The sequence below is a fragment of the Micropterus salmoides genome, unplaced genomic scaffold, assembly GCF_014851395.1.
Source record: "Micropterus salmoides isolate LMB-PRFRI ecotype aquatic unplaced genomic scaffold, ASM1485139v1 Ms_hic_scaffold_251, whole genome shotgun sequence".
Taxonomy (NCBI): domain Eukaryota; kingdom Metazoa; phylum Chordata; class Actinopteri; order Centrarchiformes; family Centrarchidae; genus Micropterus; species Micropterus salmoides.
Window position 1 is genome coordinate 21,217 of NW_024041718.1, and position 22,105 is coordinate 43,321.

The 22,105-nt window shown below is 37.0% G+C and overlaps 2 protein-coding genes across 3 annotated transcripts; one reads left to right on the top strand and one right to left on the bottom strand.

Moving 5' to 3' along the window:
* Window positions 1-5,022: 5,022 nt before the first annotated feature.
* LOC119918975 (dr1-associated corepressor-like) lies at window positions 5,023-9,288 on the top strand. Of its 2 annotated transcripts, none has more exons than XM_038739550.1 (6): window positions 5,023-5,179; window positions 5,982-6,054; window positions 6,688-6,781; window positions 7,337-7,453; window positions 8,257-8,356; window positions 8,755-9,288. In XM_038739550.1, the coding sequence occupies exons 1-6, from the start codon at window positions 5,138-5,140 to the stop codon at window positions 8,779-8,781; spliced, it is 453 nt and encodes a 150-aa protein (XP_038595478.1). In that variant the 5' UTR covers window positions 5,023-5,137; the 3' UTR covers window positions 8,782-9,288. The 2 variants fall into 2 exon arrangements, with proteins under 2 accessions (XP_038595478.1, XP_038595479.1); XM_038739551.1 differs by lacking the exon at window positions 5,023-5,179 and adding an exon at window positions 5,212-5,599.
* Window positions 9,289-9,354: 66 nt separating this feature from the next.
* On the bottom strand, window positions 9,355-14,661 carry LOC119918974 (activator of 90 kDa heat shock protein ATPase homolog 1-like). Its single transcript, XM_038739549.1, is given in 10 exon segments — window positions 9,355-10,369; window positions 11,360-11,411; window positions 11,546-11,647; window positions 11,840-11,968; window positions 12,150-12,191; window positions 12,194-12,240; window positions 12,666-12,783; window positions 12,874-12,956; window positions 13,261-13,451; window positions 14,415-14,661. Coding segments are annotated over 10 exon segments (1,017 nt in total). The 5' UTR covers window positions 14,495-14,661; the 3' UTR covers window positions 9,355-10,196.
* Window positions 14,662-22,105: the final 7,444 nt, after the last annotated feature.

The window sequence follows — 22,105 nt, forward strand, 5'->3', positions numbered from 1 at the left end:
ATTTAAAAACACACACATTTAATTTTTATTTAAAAAAATATTTTTATTTATTTTTATTTTTTGTTTGAACATACAAAACCACATTTTTACTTTTTTATCTATTTTATTTATTTAATGAACTACATGTATTGAATTGTTCTTGTGTATTATCTTTTAAGCTTTAGCAATATTGTTCTTTGACATTTGTGCCAATAAAGAAAAACTGAATTGAATTGAATTGACAGAGATTATTAAGGTACAAACGAGCCATGTCGTCTTGGAGTCAGAAATAATCTCATGCCAAAGAATCACAGATTGTTGCAGAAGAAGAAGATTGATACAGCTTTTTTTCATTCGTTCATTCATTAGTTGTCGGATTAGTTTAGACTGGCAGATCAAACTTGCTTTCTTTCGGCTTTACAAATTGAAATTAGATTTTTCTGCTCCTCTGATTCTTTAACTGTAATTGGTTACTGTAATTTTGATAAGTCCCACATCCTCCAATGCTGTAAGAAGAGAAAGAGACAGTTTGTAATGAATGGAGACCAATTTAATTAATAATATCATGTATAATGTGACTGGCAAGATAAGATAAAGTTAAATAAGGCCAGTGAACTTAGATACAGTGCTGCAAAACAATTAGCTAATGAAGCTCAGCATAGTTCAACCAGGAAGACCATCTTCACTCTCTCTCTCTTTTTCACTCTCTTTCTTCTTGCCTCTCCAATCAGCTGACCAGGGGCATTCACTTTTTAGCTCACCATTCAGATTCTTGCCACGATCTCCATCACCCAATTGTGCAGTCACCGTGAAGGTGTGTCGCTGTAATAGTAGCCTAAAGGTATTCATGAGCAAAACTCTCCAAATATTGACAGACGTGTTGGTGGTGGAAGAAGTACTCACTACTTTTAAATAAGTAGAAGTAGGAATGATTGTTAAAAATGTTAATTGAGTAAAGGTGCGAAGGTGTGTGACAAAATGTGCTTGAAGTAAACAGTAAATATTGTCATAGTACGTAAACATAATAGCTCATTTATGAAATTTGAAATTATATTTTTGGGATTAATTATTGATGCATTAATATATTCCTCACTTTGATGTTGCAGCTGATAAAGGTGGAACTTTCCCGTGTAAATTTCTCCCTGGGAGTAAATTTTAAAAAAATCTTTTATCTTATCTTAACTTATAAGAAGACATCAAAATGATTATACTTTGTATTATTGAAATGAATCTGCAAAGTAACTCGTAACTAAAGTTATAAATAAACATAGCGGAGTAAAAAGTACAACATGAGGTTTGTGGAGTAGAAGTAAAATGCAGCAGAAAATGTGCAAGTAAAGTAAAGTACCTCAGCGTTTGACTTAAATACAGTACTTGAGTAAATGTGCTTGCTTTCTACAGGTTGGTTAAGTGGCGCTCACCTGAGGTTGGGACGGTTGGAGACGGACTCATATCTGGGCAGCTGAAGGGAGGATGCAGATGACGCTGGAGAAAATCCATTCCTAAAACATCCTGCAGGAAAACCACACAGACACGTTCCACCGTTAATATGGTTTTGAGAAAGTTGAGTGATGTCTAGTTTTGCCTGGAGGTTTGTTTGTTCTGAGTGGAACTGAAATGGCTTCAGGAGTACATGAACTCTGATACATTCTGACTGATGTGTCAAAAAAAGGCTGATCGTTTTAAACTTCACTCAACATTATCCAACATTTTGTTTCTATCTGACAGTTTTTGCAGCAGCATGTAGACCACCAGTGGACACTTGGGTTCCTTCCACACAAAGTCCGCGTTGAGCTGCTTTCTCTCCTGGCTGTGTTTTGGTGTATTTTATCATTTTGATGTGTTGGTCTCATTAAGTTACTGTTTTAGATTGGTTGTTTTTATGATTGTTTTAGAAATGTTATTCATGATTTGAAAACCCCTTTTTGTGTAACTCTGATTTTGTGGATAATTCTGTTCTTGCATCTATATCTTATTGTTGTTGCTGCCTGTCTCAGCCAAGACCCTTCTGAAAAACTAGTGTTGAATCTCATTGAGGCTTTCCTGGCTAAACAAAGGAAAGACAAAACTTTGCAGGGTCTAATTATCCATGTAAACTGTTCAAGCCCAAGTCTTTTCTCACATATCAACAGCAGCCTATATCCAGCACACCTGGTTGCTAGTTTTATGATCTATAACAGTATATTGGTCTAAATTCAGGTGCAAACACTGTCCCAACACAAGTCTGTGTGCTGCAAACTGGAACTGACTCTCAGCCCAAATCTGCCACGTACTGGAAAGAGCCAGCCCCGGGACTACAGTCGAACATTACCCAAGCTGGCTAAACTGGCACATTTACAGAAATATCAGCTCACAATTTATCAGTGCGCAATGTCTCTGTAAACGTAAACTCTATAAATAAAATAAATTAGGTCTTTCAGGCCCAGCTGACTGGATACCTGTGGATTGTGCACCGCAGGACACAATCGTCAAATTTAAGACATTTTAAAACCTTTTTGGTCCTTTACCTGAGAATGTTGCTACTTTTGTTCCAAATAAGTCATGGAGGAAGATTTCTGCAAAGACAGCTAAAGTACGATAATTACCTGAAAGTCAAGCTTAAAACATGCAGTCGCAGGAAGAGTTATGGGTTCAGGTGCATGTGGGAAAGTGGTTTAAATGAACCTCTTTTAAAAGAAAAACAATCTATCACACCTGCTCAATGATAATAAGTTTACTATCTGAAGCAGCAGACTGTGCACACACCTTGCATAAATTGGCAATTCCGTCAAATTCATTCATTTACAAAACATGTTGTCAAATAAGTTTAAAAATAAATAAATGTATCTGAAATGTAGCTGCATGCTTTTTCTGATTAAATTTCTGTAGCTGAGGTCAGTGAACAAGTCAGATGTTTATGAACATCTAAATGTATATACACACACACATTTATTGATTCTTACTCTCAGACTATTTCACTTATGCAGTGTGAAACTCATATTTAAATTGTAGTTATTTTATTTAACTTATTCAGAGTTACTGGCAGTGATTTGTAAAATAGCCCCACACCAGATTATCCTGTGATCCAGCTGTGATAATAATATAAAGGGCTGATACAGAGAATTAAAGTGTAGAAGAGAAAGAAACAGTTTGGTTTGGTTCTGTAATGTCACGCAGGTTACACACTGCTAAATGTTTCAGATGGAGACAATACCTGGTTGAAATGTTCTTCTTCTTCCCTGAATGTGTGGCCTGCAAGAGAGAAGAAAAATTATAAATACACATTTATTCTAGGTCTCATAGGCAGATGGGTTCAGATCCACACTGAAGACGAGCTGTTGTGCTGTAAAACAGCCACTTAAAAGAGGTGTTTTTAGGAGAGACTTCACAATGACTACATACAGGGAAAGAAAATGCAAATAAACTGCTTTCATTGATATATTGATGTAACACTTACCATCTACAAGACATGTGGCAAATATAAGGACTGCAAATAGCACACAGGGCAACATGTTTGTCTTCCAAGAAAGGAAAAGAAATTAAGAAACAAACATAAAGAGTCATTCTGCTGCTTGGAAGCTTTATTAGGTAATATAACCTTTGTAATAAATACTGATACATCTTATCTTTGACCTTTGTAGTCAATGCAGCCAGAGAGAATAATATACTGTAGATAATCGATTTGTAATAGCCAACACTTAAAGTCCAATTTAAAATGTCCGTGTTTTCCAGATGGTCAGTAGATCGTTGGAATTTTTACACGACATTGTAAATACCTGGATGAATGAGATGCAAGTGTTATGCTGTCTTTTGATGCAAGAGAGAAACTGCATTTCATTCACTTGTACACTGTTGCATGTGGTTGAATGACAATAAACTTGAATTTGAAACTTGATGTAAGTGAAGTCTGAATAGATCATTAAGGTCCATGACTTATTTTAAAAGAGCCATGGAAAAAGCCAAATGTTCTTCTTATTATAAGTACTTTGTTGTTTTTAATTTGAAATTACATAAGAAACCACCTGATCTATTTACTTGTAATTCTACATTCTTGTAGTCCTTTGTAATGTTTAGTCTTTTCAGTTGTTGTAAAGTTATGATTGTATAAGTGCATGTATGTCTCCGTTCTATAATGGCTCTTTTTATGTTGATTTCCAATAATGCCACATGCCAAGTAGTATTACCTTTCTGTCTTGTTTTTCTGTTTCCTTTTGTTCTTTACCTACTGAAGGACTGCAGAGAACAATTAGACTTTTGCCAAAATTTGGCACATTTTACGTTCCGCTGATGTCAACCTTTGCTGTTCCTGATCAACCAGAATCAAAATCAGAAAGTAAAAATCAGCAGGTTTTTACACACGGAATTTGCCTTTGTTGAGCATAAGGTAAAATATATGAAACTATATATATGTATTCTTAAGTGAAAAAAGCTGTACAGTGTTTAAAATGAAGAGGTTGGACTGTGCAGAATATTGACTAAAGAATGTGCAAATGTTCATAGTATAAAGTATAAATTATATGTTTAATGTAAGGGAATTAATGTGACTACATAATGTGCAAATAAAGTATAGTCCAACACAACTGTTTTTGTTCCACCAATAACATCTTTTTACTTGGTCTGCAGTTTACAGACATAACTAATACATAGATACTCATCCTCAGATAACCAAAAACAGCATCTTTGATCTAAAAACTCAGCTAATTCTAGAAAGAAGAATTTACTTTCGTTTGTATGGGAAAACAAAATCTGTAAGGAAAGAGGCCATGTGTCCGTTTCTACCAATTTTTTACAAAAAACTTTAACTTTTAGAGAAATTCACTTGTTGTAGCCCAAACATTTCTTTTATACCATATCTTGTACTTTATGTTACCGCAGCTTTTAGACATCTAAATAGCTAATTTGAGTTAATAGTTAATAGTCTAATTGTGAAATCAAAGAGGATTGGTAAAATATCAACAATTTAATTATTATTTCTCCAAACTTAAAATTGTTAATTACTTTTTATTAATTAAAAAAGGAAACTGCGGGGGTTCGTGACGTCATTATTGGGGTCACGAGGGTTGACCTCAGGTGTGTTTTTCAGCTTTGATCCTGCTAAAGGTAAACAAATGGACTCGGCGGTGGTTTGCGGTAAAAACATGAAAAATGTGATCGAATCGCGCAGATTAAAGCGAGTAAAATGCCTGGCCCGAAGAGAAGATATAATGTACGGTTCCCTCCTGTGAGTATTAACTTTATTTAGGCGTAATGAAGCTGTTGAAATGTCAGATTAAAACAAGCTAACTGTTAGCTGCGTTCAAGTAGCATGGAGTGTTCGGAGCACCTGCTGCTTTCAGGGCCTGTCGGAAATCTGGGTTATCAACGCCCTGACAAAGTGGTAAACACCACGACTGTTAGCCTTAATTTCCTATGATTTACGGGTCAAACTCGGGATATTTGCAGTGTGGACAGTTATGGTAAATCTGAAGGCGTTCATACCGACATTCAGTCTTGTTTGTCCACAAATTTAACCTGCAAGTTAAAAAACAAAACAAAAAAAAAACATACAGAATGAAGGAAAAGAAAGAAAGTAAAACAACACGATGGAAATGGACAGAAAATGACAAAGGAAAATATAGATCAGCATAAAAAGCAGATTCATGTGAGTTATGAGACATTTGATTTTGAATAACAGCATATTGGTTCTTTATTCTTTGGTGTTTTGAATCTTATTATGTACTTATTGAATACTTATAATTTATTTTTTAATCTTCTTTGATGTGTAGTAATTTATGTAATGTAAACACAAAAATAGGTGAACAGATGTATACAATCATAGGTGTCCCTTTCAACCAAATTAATTAATGAATGTGACAAATTAAAACTTCAAGTCATTTTTAGGGTCTGTTTATTATCATTTAGAAGTTTACGTCCTTTACATGTTGCTTTCATGACCTACAAGGAGTGCCTGAATGCAGCAGCTGAATTTGTATTTCTATCCTGGATGTCTCTGAAAGTGGTGAAATCTTTGTTTTTGCTCCCAGAGTCGCATCAAAAAGATCATGCAGAAGGACGCAGAGGTGGGGAGGATCGCGGTGGCGGTTCCTGTGATCATCTGTATCTTTTTTAAACCTGCAGGATTAGCTGTAGCTGATCAGTCCTCCGTTTTCCTCCAGGTCCTTCCTAAGCATGCTTGCGGGTTGTAGTCCTTCCAATATGACATTTTAACCTAGGTATCCTCTTAAAACATTGCATGCAGAAACTTGTTTGAATTGTTTTTACATGCTGAATCTCGGGTTGAAAATGTTTCAAATATCCAGTCTGACATTTAACTATTGTTAAAAGCTCAAAGAATGCATTCTTATTCTTTCCAGTTTTCATATTATGAGGGTGGAAAAGCCTTTAAAGCTGCATTAAGACCATCACAGGACACAAAACTCAACACTGAAACCCGAACACATGGATTTCTTCAAGGTTTTGCAGCCACCACCCACTCAGTTTATCACACTGCTACTTTCAAATGAGGCATTAATTAACAAACAAAGTGCTGCAACAGTAAATAATTCAGGAAAATGTACCAAAGAATAGCCCTGCAGGTGATACAATCTGTTATCTGTTGTAGTCCTGGAGGAAACCGTCAAATATAGATAGACAGTGACTATATTTTTCATTAAAGGCCAGTGTCGAGAGGTTGTGTCGTCTTGAAGCAGACAGTGAGATGTGTTGAAGTCCCTGAACTGCAGAGATCAGCCCGGGCGCTGGAAATGTTCCTGAAGTGTCTGCTGACTGAAACCTGCCTGATAACCCAGTCGAAGCTCAGCGCCGTTGTGTCTGTCGCTCACATGTGAGTAAGCCTCCTGTTCCACCCTCACAAAAGTCTTGTTTTTATTCAGCACAATGGGCAGATTTCTGAAATAACTTCTGTCTGTGTATTTTATACAGTGTTTATATATATATATATACACACACACATGCTTTGTCATTATTCGTCTTTGGTAATTGTTCTGACTGGATATTTGTCAGTAAATCTACACTAAAGAAGGAATCAGGAAAAATCCAGCTGTGATGCATTCACTGCCTACATGCCAAACTATCTTCATACTATTAGTATTTAAGATTTTTTTGAACATTACTCTACAATGCACAAATACTTATTTCTTATTTCTTACTTCTTGGAGCTGCCTCTGTCCCCATCCAAAATTTAATTTACACAACAATCAGTCTGCATATCGACACTTTCAGGTATCCTTTTGTTTGTTTTTTTGTGTGTGAACGCACTTAATACCCAAACCTTATTCAGAATGTGGTATGGAATTTGGACAGATTTTTGAGAATGTCATGTTTATATTTCAAAAACAGTGTATATGAAGAGGGGATAATTTATTATGTTGCTGTGTAGGAAGCAGTGCATAGAGTCAGAGAAGCTCTTCCACTTCCTCAAAGACCTGGTGGAGCGAGCTACTTCTACAGCAGGCCAGAAGGACAACAGAGGCATGAGCATGTGGCCGTTATACAGGTAGAGATTTCTCATCAGTTATTATAGTGTTTGGAAAGTTTAAACATCACAAACTGAGTGGTGAAAAGTGTAAATATGATGAATATTGTGTTACAGCATTTAGGCTTTTATCCAAGTTATCATCTTTTCAAAGAAGTGTAGTTTATTGGTATTTTTAGAAGCAATAAAAAAAACACGAGGTGTAAACTATGTTTTAAATGTTGCGTGTTTGCAACTTGTTCTAAATTTCACACGTTCACTTAAATCTGAAACTGAAAAAGATCTTTGTGTTTATCTACACTAGAGCTGCAACGATTAATCGATTATTTTTCAACTATTAAATTAATCGGTAACTATTTTAATAATTAATCATTTTGAGTCATTTTTTAAATAAATTAAATTCACTGATTCCAGCTTCTTAAAAGTGAATATTTTCTGGTTTCTTTATGACTCGATGACAGTAAACTGTATATTTTCTGGGTTGTGAACAAAACGAGACATGCGAGGACGTCATTGGCCTTTGGGAAACACTGACTGACATATTTCCCCATTTTCTTGCACCTTATAGACCAAATAACTAATCTGTTAATCGAGAATAAAAATAATTGTTAGTTGAGGCGCTAATCTACAGTACATCTGCATTAGGGCTGTAATGTTTATCATTTTGAGTTGAATAATCGTTTAGTCTATGAAATTAATCTTCAAACTGCTTTTATTTTGTTCGACCAACAGTCCGAGACCAAAAAAGCAAAACATCAAATATTTGCTTAAAACAATGAATCGTTTCAGGTCTAACTTTTTATTTGACATGATGTTCTTTCCAGGAGCAGACGGCATGACTGTTCTGTTAAAAAACCCACTGAAGTGGTAGAAATGGCGCCACGATCGAGCCTCGACTCGCTGGACAACGACTCCAGCTCTGGTGTACGTATTCTACGACTGACAACACTTAACTCCCATTAATCCTCTGACAGGCAAACCAAAGATGATTTTATCTTCTTGTATCGATATGTTTTTAGAGCCCGTTATATATATATAAAAAGGTTCCACGCTCTCGCTCAGTCGCAACATGAGCTACTGTTTGTGTTGGTGATGAACGCTCAGCTAAAGGATGTAAGTTACAATAGCGACCCCATGAGGCAGTGATGTTTATTACAGTCCACAAAACAAACTCAACTGGGCTAAAACAAATAAAGTTTTGTCATGTAAGTCTTTCCACCAGAGGAAAGATGTAAATCTAAAAAATGTAAAGAGGCAGATTCCTCCCAGGTTTCATAACCTCACAAGTGTTTCACGTGACTGAACCTACTCTTTCTTTCCAGGAGTCAGAGCTCTACATCTGCTTATGACTGTGAGCGACCAGAGGAATGTGCTGTCCACTTACAGCAGCATCATTTCATCATGTTGCTCTCCATTTAACGATTTACTAAGGGGGGAAAAAACATTTAAGTTATATCATAGTTTAGACACTTGCCTGTTATTAGATTTGTTTTTTGAAAATGTTACATTTTGTAGTGAAGCCCTCTCCGTTTTTTGTTTGTCATACATATGTGTTAGGAGGACAAGAAGAATCTATGTTTACACTAAAGAAAATACTTAATATATAAATTGCTTCTTACTTCTAAAGGGTTTTGGTTGTTCAGGCTTTGCAGTTGAATTGAAAATATAATGTTATGCTCTCATCAGCTTATGTCAGTTTAAAAGAAAAAACAAAGTGCTTAATTTGCTGAATAGTGGCCTTTGTGGTTTCTGTTTTGAGCGTTAAATTTTTAAAGCACTTGTAAATTAACGTTTTAAAGACAGCAAACCTTTGCATATGAAATGTAATCAAACTGTAAATAAATACATTCATTTCAGCCTTCTGTGATTGACAAATTTAACGTGAAGTTGAAAGATGTGCTCACGTAAAGAAAAACAAATCCAGAGTGTACAGGGATTGGTTTATTCACACCAGCTAATCTTTTTACATCGTGAAGGGATGAAATGATGAATAAATAGATGAATTTTGTTTTGAAAACTTTTACATTTTGAAGCCAAATATAGCAAAAACGTCTCTTAGCTTGCTACCCTAGCTACCCGCATAAGGAATGAAAACCTTTTTCATGTTTCAACATTTGTGCCAACATTCCTGCTTGAAGGTCCGAGCTGATCTGATCACACAGACAGACGCTGGGAGCTCAATGTGCATTAAATCAACTCTCAATGAAACAACTGAAAGTACAGTTCTGCTTAGCGATAAGCGACAGACTTCACGAGTAAAGTTTAAATCCAGTCCAGTAGTCATTCCTCCGTCTGGCAGTTTGAAAAGAAACATGCATCTTCACTAGTTACACTTTAAAAGAGTAAAGTAAGTAAAAAAAACAAATCTTTTTTAAAAGCAACATAATATGTTCTCAAATAAAAGAAAAACAACCTTTATTTTAACTCTTGCAGTAATTACATATTTATAGAAGTGGAGGCCAATTTACATTAGTGGTTCAATGGATTCTTTTGCTTTATTCAACCGATTTTCCATCGAGAGTCCCAAAGGCACAGTCCATTTACACCTTTGAACAACCGACTCAATACTGACAGGGAAAAATCTAGATTTAAATATGTTCAGAAATTAAAACGTTACACACAGAGACAGACTGGCCTCCCCTAGTTCATCTCTTTCTTAACTCGTTATGAGTTTGCAATGGGACATCTTGTGCCTGACAGATCGAAGGACAACAAGTTTAAAAATTCAGACGAGAAATGAAAACAGTACTACACTACACCATCTTCAGAAGAGCCGCGCTCCGTAGCCAAAAGTCTGTTTAATAGCTTCGAAGTAGTATCTCTTCCAGCCTTCTTTCGTCCGCTCCTCCTCGTTGTCCGGGACGCCTCGACACTCCACATTCAGCACAGTCTCGTTGCTCCGGTCCGACAACGTCATCGTGATTGTGGCGTAATGCTCTGAAACAGAAACACAACCGCACTTTAGCACCAGCAAGTTAAACTATAAACTTTGTTAATGAAGAACAAGTAGAGGTGAATTATGACCCCAGAGCTGAGGCTAAATTTAAAAAAAAAAAAAAAGTGACTGCAGCAAAGGACATTTCTTAGTTATTTCTTATCCGGTTATCTGCAGCAGAAGTACATTTTGTTGTCTTGTGGACAGAGTTAAAGGTTGTTGATACAAAATATTACTTTCCCAATAAATTATAGTCATAAAATGTCAAAGTATAAAGGAGTTACATCTCAAATGATCAGGTAAAGAGGTCTTTCATTCATATGTGATGTCTATTTAGTCTAAGCCAATGATTAAATTCCTGAATATTTTCAATAAAAGCAAGAAAATATTCATATTGGAGAAACTTTAACCACAGAAAATTTCCTTTTAACAAAATGAACCCTCCCATCCTGGTCACAAACTGTTTCAGATCTTTCTCTACACATAGTTCTATTATTCTTTTATAACTTACATCCGTTTATTCCATATTTATATATTTTTACATTTATTTATGTAAACTGTATGTCTACATGCTGCACCTTATCACCATAGCAAATTCCGTGTACGTGTAAAATACAACTTGGCAATAAAGCTCTTTCTGATTCTGAAATAAACAGTTTCAGCAAATGTAGTTTATATAAAAATGTGATTAAAATGCAGAATGATTTTTCCAAACAAACAATGTATGGAAAATCTCTGTTTCAGGAAATAAAGTTTTACTGATTCACTGCTTAGCTCTTGCCAACGCTATTCCCTCTCTTCATTCACTCTTTAGCTCGCTCGACCACGGCTGCTCTCTCGGCATTGGGTCGACTCATTCTGCCTTTAAGTTGAGTGTTTGTAAAGATACTTACAAATTTAGTCCACATTATTATGACCGCCAGCCACACACATTAAGCGTGTGTGAAAATGTTTGTGTGAAATATTTAAAATAACTATATAAATCAACATACCACAGGGCCAGTTGTTATACCTCCACTTCATAACTATTTTCTCATCAGGTACCTGGTGGAGAGAGAATTCATCCATTTCACGCACATGTACAAAAACCTACAAAAATCCTGATGTACATTTTGCTGATTTACACATGAATACATTCCAGATATTTTTATGGTTTAAGGGTTGAACGTCAGTCTTACCAGCTCTGTGAATTCACCAAAAACATTTCCGTCTAGCAGACGAAACTTTCCACCCTTCTCTCCGTCCACTATTGCTGGAGCATGTGTGAACGCCTGGACCATCTGCAGTTTGAACAGAGACAAACACTTTAACCAGACAGCCTAAATCAAATCTTTGTTGCATGCTTGTAACCTTCAAATGTGTATTTATTGATATTTATTCAGCTGTATGGCCTTTAAGTATAAAGTGAACATATGTTGAAAAGTGAACCAGAGCAGCTTAAGATACTGTGTGGATAAAAAATTAACACTCACCTCCTGGTTGAGGAAGACCCTGTAGAGATCAGCTGGTGAGGTGAGGAATGTTTCTTTCATGCTGAATTTACAGGTGGGGATCTTGACGCCGGTGTTGACTGGAACAGCTTTGCTGCTTGAGGAGGAAATCTGTTCCACACAACAAGAACAAAAGTCTGGTGAGGGGAGATCTGCTGCACTGCTCCAGGAAAAACACAGGTGGTTTGTAACTGATGATATTCTAACAGTGAATAATTTAGGGACAAGAGCTTTGTCTGAAAATGTAGCCAATGCCTGGAGATTACTTGTAAGTGAGACACACGGCACAAACCTGAGTTTTATCCTGCTTGGCTTTGGACTGTGATGGGGACTGTAGTTGGTCACACCGTTGGCTGTAGGCAGGATCATTCCCTGGGTGAATTCTGCAATACAACATTTTAAAAATGTACAAGTTAGATTCTAATAGATAATCGTTGAGTATTCGTGTCCTCAGTATTGTAAAAACAACTTCTACTATTCAATACGAAACAACATTGTCAGCAAAGTTACACAAGTTTAACATAACAATTCTCAAGTTATGTTGTCACTTTCTAAGAGAAAGTGGTGTTGGTTCTTTCGGTTTGAAACAAACATTTTATTATTCATATCGAGCAAATGTCTTTTTCATTGTATTTTGATTGTTTTTATGTGGGGTTGTTAAATTTCCCACATAAACTCAAAATCCTAAATATTCCTCCTCACCATGATTTACATTACATTTTTTCTGCAACACTGATAACTGATCCTGTGTTGTGAGTTTTGGACCCCTTTATTGTTTCATTTCAGATCACTGACAGGTTTCACGCACCTGTTTTTAAGAACCCAACGTAGCTCCCTAGGGCTTCACGGATTTTCTCTGCTCCTTTTGTCTTCATAAGGTTGACCAGTGGCGTATCAGGTTCATCTTTATTCAACGACACAGAAATCTGTACGAGTGTCACAGGAAGGGCGTCACCACACTGTTCCTACACCACTCAGTCAGAATCATTGTGCACAAGTTCTTTATTAAAACTCACATCAAGATCCTCCATGTCGTTCTCATCAGAAAGGTTTGGAACTTCAATTGTTCCTTTATATTTGACTCCTGCTTTCGACTTTCCTGGTAAAATGAAGAGAATACAGATGTCAGCAGAGATAAGAAACCTCTGTTTTATCAGCTGATAAGTTTGTCTTCTACTAACTGTACTGTCAAAATGAGAAAGCTGTCGTGGCTTTACAGGAAAGAAGCACTACAGAAGGCAGGTGATTACGCTAAGTTAAATTTCCCCTGGATTAATTCAGCGCTGATAGCGCCAAGGACAGTCACCACAACTGTTTGCAAACGTACGACCAATTTAATGCAGAAATATTTCACTAAATTCCTCCCAAGACAAAATCAACAGTAGCCTTAGTCCTCCACTTACCGGTCCAATCTGCTTTCAGGTTCCATTCATAAAAGAAAATAAGTTTCCCTTTGCGGTTGTTAATCGAGGCCTCTCCTTCCAACTTGCTGACTTCTGTCACCTCGCAGCTCCCCTCTTCGTTCTCCACGCTCACTCCAAGGACCAGGGATTTCAATTTGTCCGACGACCAGTTTGTTGCATCTCGTTCAGTCCTGAAAAGTCCGGCAGCGATGAAACAACGCATATCCAAATGGGTAAATAACACAAATCTGCATATTCTATCTATCCTGTTTAATGTGAGTATATTGCACAAGATGCACAGCTCAAACAGACACTGGTTTGCTACTGACCAATTCATCTTTACATCAGGCATATTCTTGAAGAATTCATCCCCTTACCAGTCAAGAACATTTTGCTCTTTAAACAACTAATGCATCCTTACAAATCACTCTGGGTGAACTCAATTTGCACACATAACAAGCAGCTGTTCCCTTGACAGCAAGCTGCTGAAACGGAAAAACGGAAAATTTCTCAATCTATTTCACAGCAGCACTTTCTTGATAGTGAGGGATCACTGAGTAGATTCACTTGATAGAAACTTACTCATGACACAATGTCATATATCTAGAGCCCCTTCTTTGAGTCTTGGAACAACGCTTTAGATATGTCAGGAGAGGAAAGACATTTGTGAACTGAATCATGGAGGTGAATAAGGTTTCTTTTGTTACTACTACTTCGAGCTCACAAGATTTCAACAACTGATACACGATAAAAAAAAATACTGGTTATAAGTAGGGCTCTATGCGTGTATAATAATCTGTAACTTTTTAGCCACATAAGCATGTTAATACACCTAAACACGTGTTGTAATAGCTAACAACCTCAATGCATGCATTAGAAACTAACGTTACAGCAGCTAGCTACTCGAGAAGCTAACCTGAAAACGATCATAAGATCCCCAAAATGTGATTCTTTACTTTAATAATACTCTGTATTTTACACCCAGAGATGTCTATGAACAAGTGAACAACACTAATTGATCTACACAGGGGACCTAAATCCACAAAAAATAACAGTTGTGTCTTGTCACTGCGTTAAATAAGCGCTAACGTTAAATGTGTGCTGTTAGCATTAGCGGGCTAACTAGCCAGCCAGTGTCCTTTCATCTTTCTTACCAGTGCCAGTTGTTGACATTCGTCGCATCAGCTCTCTCCTCTACAATCCAACGAGGGTCTCCTTCTCCCCACTTCGCCATCTGACCAGCTAAATGTTTTTTTAAAAAGCTTTAATGTGTAACGCTGTGTGCGGAGAGCAGGTTTTGTTTGCCGGCGTCTGCCCGCTGCACGTTGTTTCTAGAAGCCTCTCGTAGCTCCTGCTGCTGGAGCTCTAGCGGTGCTCCTGCGTTTATGCGCCGAGTCACAGAAATTGCTGGAAACGGAACTTTGTGGAAAGAGGTATAAAAAAAAAAAGAGTTCCCCCCCCCTGGCGGAAGTTAATTTCTGAAGACTGGTTCCGCGTCATAGAGGAAGACTAATGGAAAGAAACATATTAGCAGCAAATGTTCTCCCTTATTGGTATAACTTTACTTCAGACCTGGACTGGAAGAACATTTGGTGCTGACCTTCAAAACATTTCATTCTGTATAAGGTTAAAGAAGTGTCTTTTTAGATGTTGCATCATTATTGTCCCTTTAAGGTTATGACCAGGCCTACCAGTCGCAATTTAAAAGCTACTAGTACTTATTTATTAGTCACTAGTAATTATTATACAATTGATTAGATACTAGTAGATAATTTTTAGTTACAATTAACTAAATGCAGATTTTTGCCATTGAAATCAATGGGGCTCTGCAGTTCAGATATCACTTTTTCATTAGTTACAAGAAACCTTTCGAATATTTGCTTGTAACTATTTCCATTTTACTAGTATCTATTATTTACTTTTAGATACTAGTACTTATTTCTGTAGTTACTAGTAACAGTTCCTAGTAACAGTTCCATTCTTAGAATTTAAATGTTACTATCAACAAGTAATTTTACTGGTCATTAATGATTGTAACCAAATAAAATGTACTAGTAAGAATGAAAATGTTAGCAGCAGGGTGCGATTTGTGAAAAAAAGCCCCTCATTTGAACTGTAGATTAATTGCAAAGTTTATAGGCTATTATTCGTGACTTGTAACTAATCAGATTGGGCCGTGGGCCGATGATTTACAGACAGACAGAGAGAATCAGAATCAGCTTTATTGCCAGGTATCTGTACACATACAAGGAATTTGACTTTGGACATTGCTCACAATGTGCTTAGAGAAGCAGCTAGATCAGAGCCAAAATAGCACATTTTAAAATAAAACCACGAATCGATCCAAACTGCGAGTTTTGAGATCAGTTGCATCACTAAGTAGGCTGGCATTGATCACCCTGAGGGCGGGATGAATTTTGTCCACAAAAATTATTCAGAGGGGGCAGGGATATACTCAATGCAAATCTCACCCTGGTACTAGTATCTAAGTAATAGTTACTAGTAACTATTCGAATAGTTTCTAGTAACTAAGGAAAAGGTGATGTCTGAACTGCAGAGCCCCATAGAGTTCAATGACAAAAATGTACAAATAGTTACTAGTATCTAATAAATAACTACAAGTAGTTTTTAAATAGCATCTAATAAGTTTTAAGGAATGAATACCATAAAGTGTGCAGTAACTATTTTTTATTTACTGGTAACAAATGGAATAGTTACTAATAAATAAGTACTGGTAACCTTTAGTAGTAATAGCGAGTAGTAAGTTTTAAGGAATTAAACTAAAGATAACAGCAACAGCTTGCCATACTATTTATTGTTTGTCTGTTTTTGTGTGTATTAGTCGTTCACCATGCTGTTTGTCAATAAAAGCTGACTTTTATCAGTAAAATGTCATTTTTCTTTCTCTAAAAGATGCATTCGAGGACAATACTCAGCAACACTTTAACAATAAAGTGCTTTATTTTTTGATGCTAATGCTGGTGTCTTTCTATAAAATAGATTTACTTGGTGAATGTAAAAGCTGAAATGATTAATGGATCAATCAATTAGTCCAATTTTGATAAACAATTAAAAATAATCAACCAAAACTGCAAGGTTGGATGCAACTTCAGCACAAATGTGAGGGTTTGCTGCTTGTCATTAAAACTTATTGAGTTTTGGACAGATGGTCGGACAAAACCAGGAATTTGACGTCACCTTGGGCTTTGGGAAGTTGTTTTTTACTACTTTATAAACTAAATGAGTAATCAAAAAAGTATTTGATAGATTAATCAATAATGACAATAAACGTTAGTTGTAGCTCTAAATTCATCATAGCTGTTTTACTGTTGTGGTGGCAGCCCGGCTGACGGTGAGTGTCCTGTTTTTTTTCCCTCCTTTTTATCAGTTATTCTGCTTTTTCCTTGGTTTTCTGTTCCCTGCCTGCCTCCCTGTGTTTTCTCCTCTGTGTGTGCTCTCTCCCTCTGCTCCTGAGCCCAGCCAACGACCTGCACCTGCACCTCATCAGCCACCTCGTCAGCCTGCCACACCTGCCAGTAGTCGACCTCATCCCTGCCTGTATTTCAACCCCGGTTCTCCACACCACTCTTGCTTGATCGTCGTTGCTCCATACCCGGTGCCACCTCTGTGTTCAGGCTTTCATGTTTCTTATTTCCTCACATTTTCCCTGTGCTTTGTCTCCGTTATCCCTAATCCTGTCTCTCTGTCTGTTTCCCTCCCAGGTTCACTCACCCTCCGTTCAGTCGGCTGGGCTCATCCACGGGTCCTCTCCTCCTCGGACTTCCCCCACGGCGTCCTCCCTGTTCTCCCTTGCTTCCTCGGCCCCAGTGTTCCCCGGCTCCCTGGTCCCAGTCTCCTCGGTTCCCCGTGCCTGTGTTTCCCCGGCATCCACCTCTCCCTCCACTCCAGTCCCTCTACCCCTTTTTCCCTCAATAAACCTCCGAACGTTGCATTTGGGTCCTCTCTGTCCCCACACCACACGTAACATTTACTTCCTGAAGTGTTTTGGAAACTACATATTGATGTTTTTTACCTAATAACATAAATATTAACAGGGGTTATAGAAGGTTACATGGTATAATACTCACTTACACTGTACTTAATATCAGTATTTTCTCATTAGGATTGAAAATATACAGTACGTTTTCTTAAGTAAAAGGATCAGTGACTCAAGTTAAAATTACTCCATTGCAAGTAAGTGCAAAAGTATTAGCAGCAAAATACTTAAAGTATCAAAAGGTACTTGTATTATGCAAAATGACCCCTGTGAGTGTGATATGTTACTAAAAGTCTACATGCAACATTTTGTTGTAGCTGTTAAAGGTCTATTTACTATTGGACTGTTAATCTATATTATGCATTGTATTTTCAAAGCTCATCTCATAGTTTGAATGTAAAATCTTAATCTGCAAAGAATATAAAAAATCTAATAAACTAAAAAGTGCAATATTTCCCTCTGAAGATCTCACCTTGGGCTTTAGGAAACCGTGATCAGCAGTTTTAACACGTTTTATAGAAAAAAACGATTGATCAATAATGGAAATAATGGTCAGTTTCATCCCTCATTGACCTGCATAGAGCATTTACATGGCTCACAGTAAACACATTCCTCCAACACGCAGAATTTACATATCACACAGTAAGCAGGAAAATGAAGGGACTGTGCTGTTTCAAACAGCCTTTCCCCCTCATACTGGGGTCCACTGCATACTGCACTGCTGACATGGGAAGGAAACATTTTACCATCTTTATTTCATTAACATTGTTCAAAAGTGGTATTTCAGTCCCTTGTTGTGAGGTGAACAGAATCTGCAGGTGATTCTATGTACTGCATAACTGAGGCTTGTTTTACATCATTCCTATCACTTAAGCTGATTTGATTGTCCCTTCCAGGTAATATATAGATAAGTACTGCACCTACGGGATCCCAGATCAGTGAAGAAGTCTAATCAGCTGCCTTTTTGGCTCAAGCCCAATCTTTCTAAAAAAAAAAATGTATGAGTGTCAGTTTCTGAAAGACATCGTTAACAGGAAGGCAGACTAAACTAATTACCAAGAGCGAAAACAAAAAACCCTCCATGGCGAACGTAATAAGCATCACCAGCCCGATAATTACTGATAATTGCACCAATCAGACTCGTAGGCAGTTATGTGTGGTGGCCCTGGCATCAGAGAGATAAGACTGAAGGTGGGTGATAAATGTGTCAGTGACTAATTTTGCAGAAGGGAAATTCAGAGAGAGATAAACATACTAGATTTTGATATTAATTAAAATTGCTCTGAAACCCAACTATTAACTCCTTGACGCAGATTGTCACAAATTCGCATCATCCTCTTCCTTGCAGACTGCAAGCCACGATAGCACATGGATTCCCCCAATGCCTGTTGGTGCATATTCAATACGTACCTAGGAACCTTTTGCAAGCCCTGGTTTCTCGTTTATGCCTGTTGTTGCTAATTTGCATGATACCTACACATGCCTGAATTTATATCTTATTTTTTTATTGTAAAAAAATTCAGGCGTTAAGGGGTTAAGATGAATAAACATCATTCTAAGAACCTTAATATCTGGCGTTAAAAACATAATCGGCATCAAGATACGTATTGGACTCCAATTGCATTTACACTTGGTGTCTGATTACATTTTCTTATTTTCTGCAATCTCTAATAAGCAAAGTGAATAAATCACTGAAATAAATGTCCATTTATCTTTTATAGACTCTTTTGTATTAAAATTTGGACGGATTATTCACCTTGTAATCAATACAAATCACTACTGAAAACTTTTGTAAATGTCTCTCAGTTTAAAGAAGACTAATCAGTGGAAATAAGAAAAAATACATAAATTTAATGTACAATGTAATGTATTAAATTGTATTTATATAGCCCAAAATCACGAATCATACATTTACCTCAAGGGGTTTTACAGTCTGTACAACACAAGCCACCTTACTCCTTACCATACGGAGAAGGGAAAACTTCCACCAAAACGGATGAATGTGTGACTGTGAGCGATTTATTTGTTGAATTTTTATTGTGCATCTCTCTAATCCTCTGTTCGTATCCCACAAGCACATGAATGTCCGATCTCTCGCGCTCTAGTTTCTACTCCTTCTCCTCTCTTTTCACTCAGGCATCGGCCATCCTACGACCTCTCTCTCTCTCTTTTTCTCTGTCTGTGCCTCTCTTCAGATCTTTTGGATTTGGATCTTCGTCCTCTGGGAGATTCAGCCTCTCCTCTCGTCTGTCTCTCTCTCCCTCTGTGTGTTTGTTTCCTTTCTCCCATCTGTGTTGAACTTTCCCCCCTGTGTGCTTGTGTAGGTGGAGAGCAGGTCCTATGGCTCAGGCCTGTTGGGCAACAACAAAAGTTGCTCTGCATCCTCCCAGATCCATATTCTTCATATTGTTTTGTCATCTCTCAATAAGTCTGTCATCGTGAATGTACTGCATGTCTGTCCGTCATGGATGGGAACCCTCCTCTGTTCCTCTTACTGAACATTTTTTACATTTCATTTATTCATGTAGCTGACGCTTTTATCCAAAGCGACTTACAATTGCTATACATGTCAGAGGCGCACCCTCTGGAGCAACTAGGGGTTAAGTCTCTTGCTCAGGGACACAATGGTGGATGTCTTACAGTGGGAACCCAGGTCTCCCACACCAAAGGCAAGCATCTTATCTATGCGCTATCACCACCCTGTTAAAAGTTTTTGGGGGGGCATTTTTTTCTCATCAGAATTGACGGTCTAATGACACAGAGGGTGTTGTCGCTGTGTAGATTGTAATTTTGGCATTTGTGATATTGGGCTATGTTGAGATACAGCTATGACTTCAATTTCACATCTGTTCATGCAGCTATGATGGTGACGATGATGATGATGATGATATAGTTAATGACGCCACTGGTATTGGGTGTTACACTGTTTTATCTTGTAAATTTCTAAATGTCTAAAGACAGTGGGAGATGTACATTTGTTATTTTTTTGTGCTCTGTACATACAGCGATGCCTCCCTCTTTTACTCCTCTTGAAATTTCTCCCTTCTTTTCCCAAAGATTAAGATTTTTCTTGTTGAAGTTTTCGTTATTTGAAGCAGGGGTCCAAGAGTTTGGGGTGTCGTCCATGTTCTATAGATTATAAAGCCCTTTGAGGTAAATTTGTGATTTTAAGCTATATTAATACTACTTATGTGTAAATCATGGCCTACAGAGGGCCATCTTAAAGCCACAAATATCAAAACTCATGAAATATTTTACATTTACTAGCTACTTCACAAATTTGACAACGAATCATTTGATGAGCTTGTCAAACAGGATGCACTGTTACAGATTATCAGCAGTATATGAAATTAGCCCCCACCTTCACAAACTACAACAATAATTCTTACTTTCACATTAATGCATTTGCAATAATAATCCATTGGATATATGTAATATCATAACACAGCATGTGGTCACAGCATTACAGAATAATACTCATACTACTTAATAGGTAGTATTTTACAGTGTGTCAATAATCTCAAAATACTCCATTACAAGTAAATGTCCTTCAAAAGTATTATCATCAAGATACACTTTAAGTATTAAAGGTAAAGTATTGCTGTCGGTGGTGATTTTATGTATAGTTTTACTGGGTTAGTCAAGTGGTTCACTGGAGAGGAAAGAACCAGTTGAACGGTTATTTAAATGAAACCGAGGTTTAAAGGGGGAAATCCCTCTCAACTCACAGACACCTGAAACATGAAGGGGCCCCAACTTGACACTGTTTTTTTGAAAGAGGTCACAAGCCTTCTCTTAAAAATTCTTCTGTTTATGTTTATGACTTGACTATTACGATGTAGCTATCTGTCCATGCAACTGCAATGATGATGATGATTTCTAGGTGTAAATGTCTGTTTGCCATGCCACTAAAGCCTCTTTTGAATTTATTTATTTATTTTTATGAAAATCTTAATCTGAATAAAGAAACAAAAAATAAACTTGTAAAAGATAAATTGCAGAGGAGTATAATATATCAGTAGGAGATGTAGAATATAAATAAGAAAATGTAAATACTCAAAACTCAAAATTGTGCTTCAGTGCAGTACTTGTATAAATGTTTCCACCCCTGGGTACTGCTATTTTTTAAATGTATGTGAATAATCTGAATTCCTCTACCCTTAATTATCTGTTTTTCTTTGATTAATGCAGTGTAAATGCAGAACAATATCCAAGAATAACGTGATCTTTTTATTTCTTGTTCTTGCTGCCAACCTCCGGCTTTTCACTTGTTAGTCAATAAAGCATTAGGAGAAGAGAGAGAGAGAGAACCAGGGAGAAATCATTAGAAAGGAATCCCAGATATATAGCTGGCTTTTGTCATCTGCCCTCCTCTGTCTCTTTTCCTGAGGTTTCTAACATTTTTTCCCTGTTAAACTTAATTTTGGGGCAGTGTCGTGTGCTGTACAGATTGTAAAGAAGCCCCTGGAGTGAAATTTGTGATATTGGGCTATATAAATAAAACTGACTTGACTTGACTATTAAGATGCAGGTATGTCAATTTCATCTGTTCAGCTATGATGATAATGTTAATGATGCCCTTGTTATTACTGGAGGTTACACTGTTTTATCTGAAATCTCTGAATGGCTTGTAAAAGATAAATGCACCGGAGTAAAAAGTACAATAGGCTTATATCAGTGGGAGATGTAATGGAGTATAAGTAGGAAATTGTAAATACTAGTACTTGAGTGAATGTTTCCACGTTTGGGTACTGCAATTTTTACTTAATAATCTGAATTCCTCCACCACTAATACTAATCTGTTTGTTTTGCTTTGTAGCCTAAATGCAGAACGAATATCCAAGAACA

Bases quoted from the DNA above. Each gene is read 5' to 3' on its own strand.
- LOC119918975 (XM_038739550.1), top strand. From the start codon at position 5,138: ATGCCTGGCCCGAAGAGAAGATATAATGTACGGTTCCCTCCT. The intron at 5,180-5,981 runs GTGAGTATTAAC...TTTTGCTCCCAG, and splicing joins ATAATGTACGGTTCCCTCCT to AGTCGCATCAAAAAGATCAT. The intron at 6,055-6,687 runs GTATCTTTTTTA...TGCAGAGATCAG, and splicing joins GGCGGTTCCTGTGATCATCT to CCCGGGCGCTGGAAATGTTC.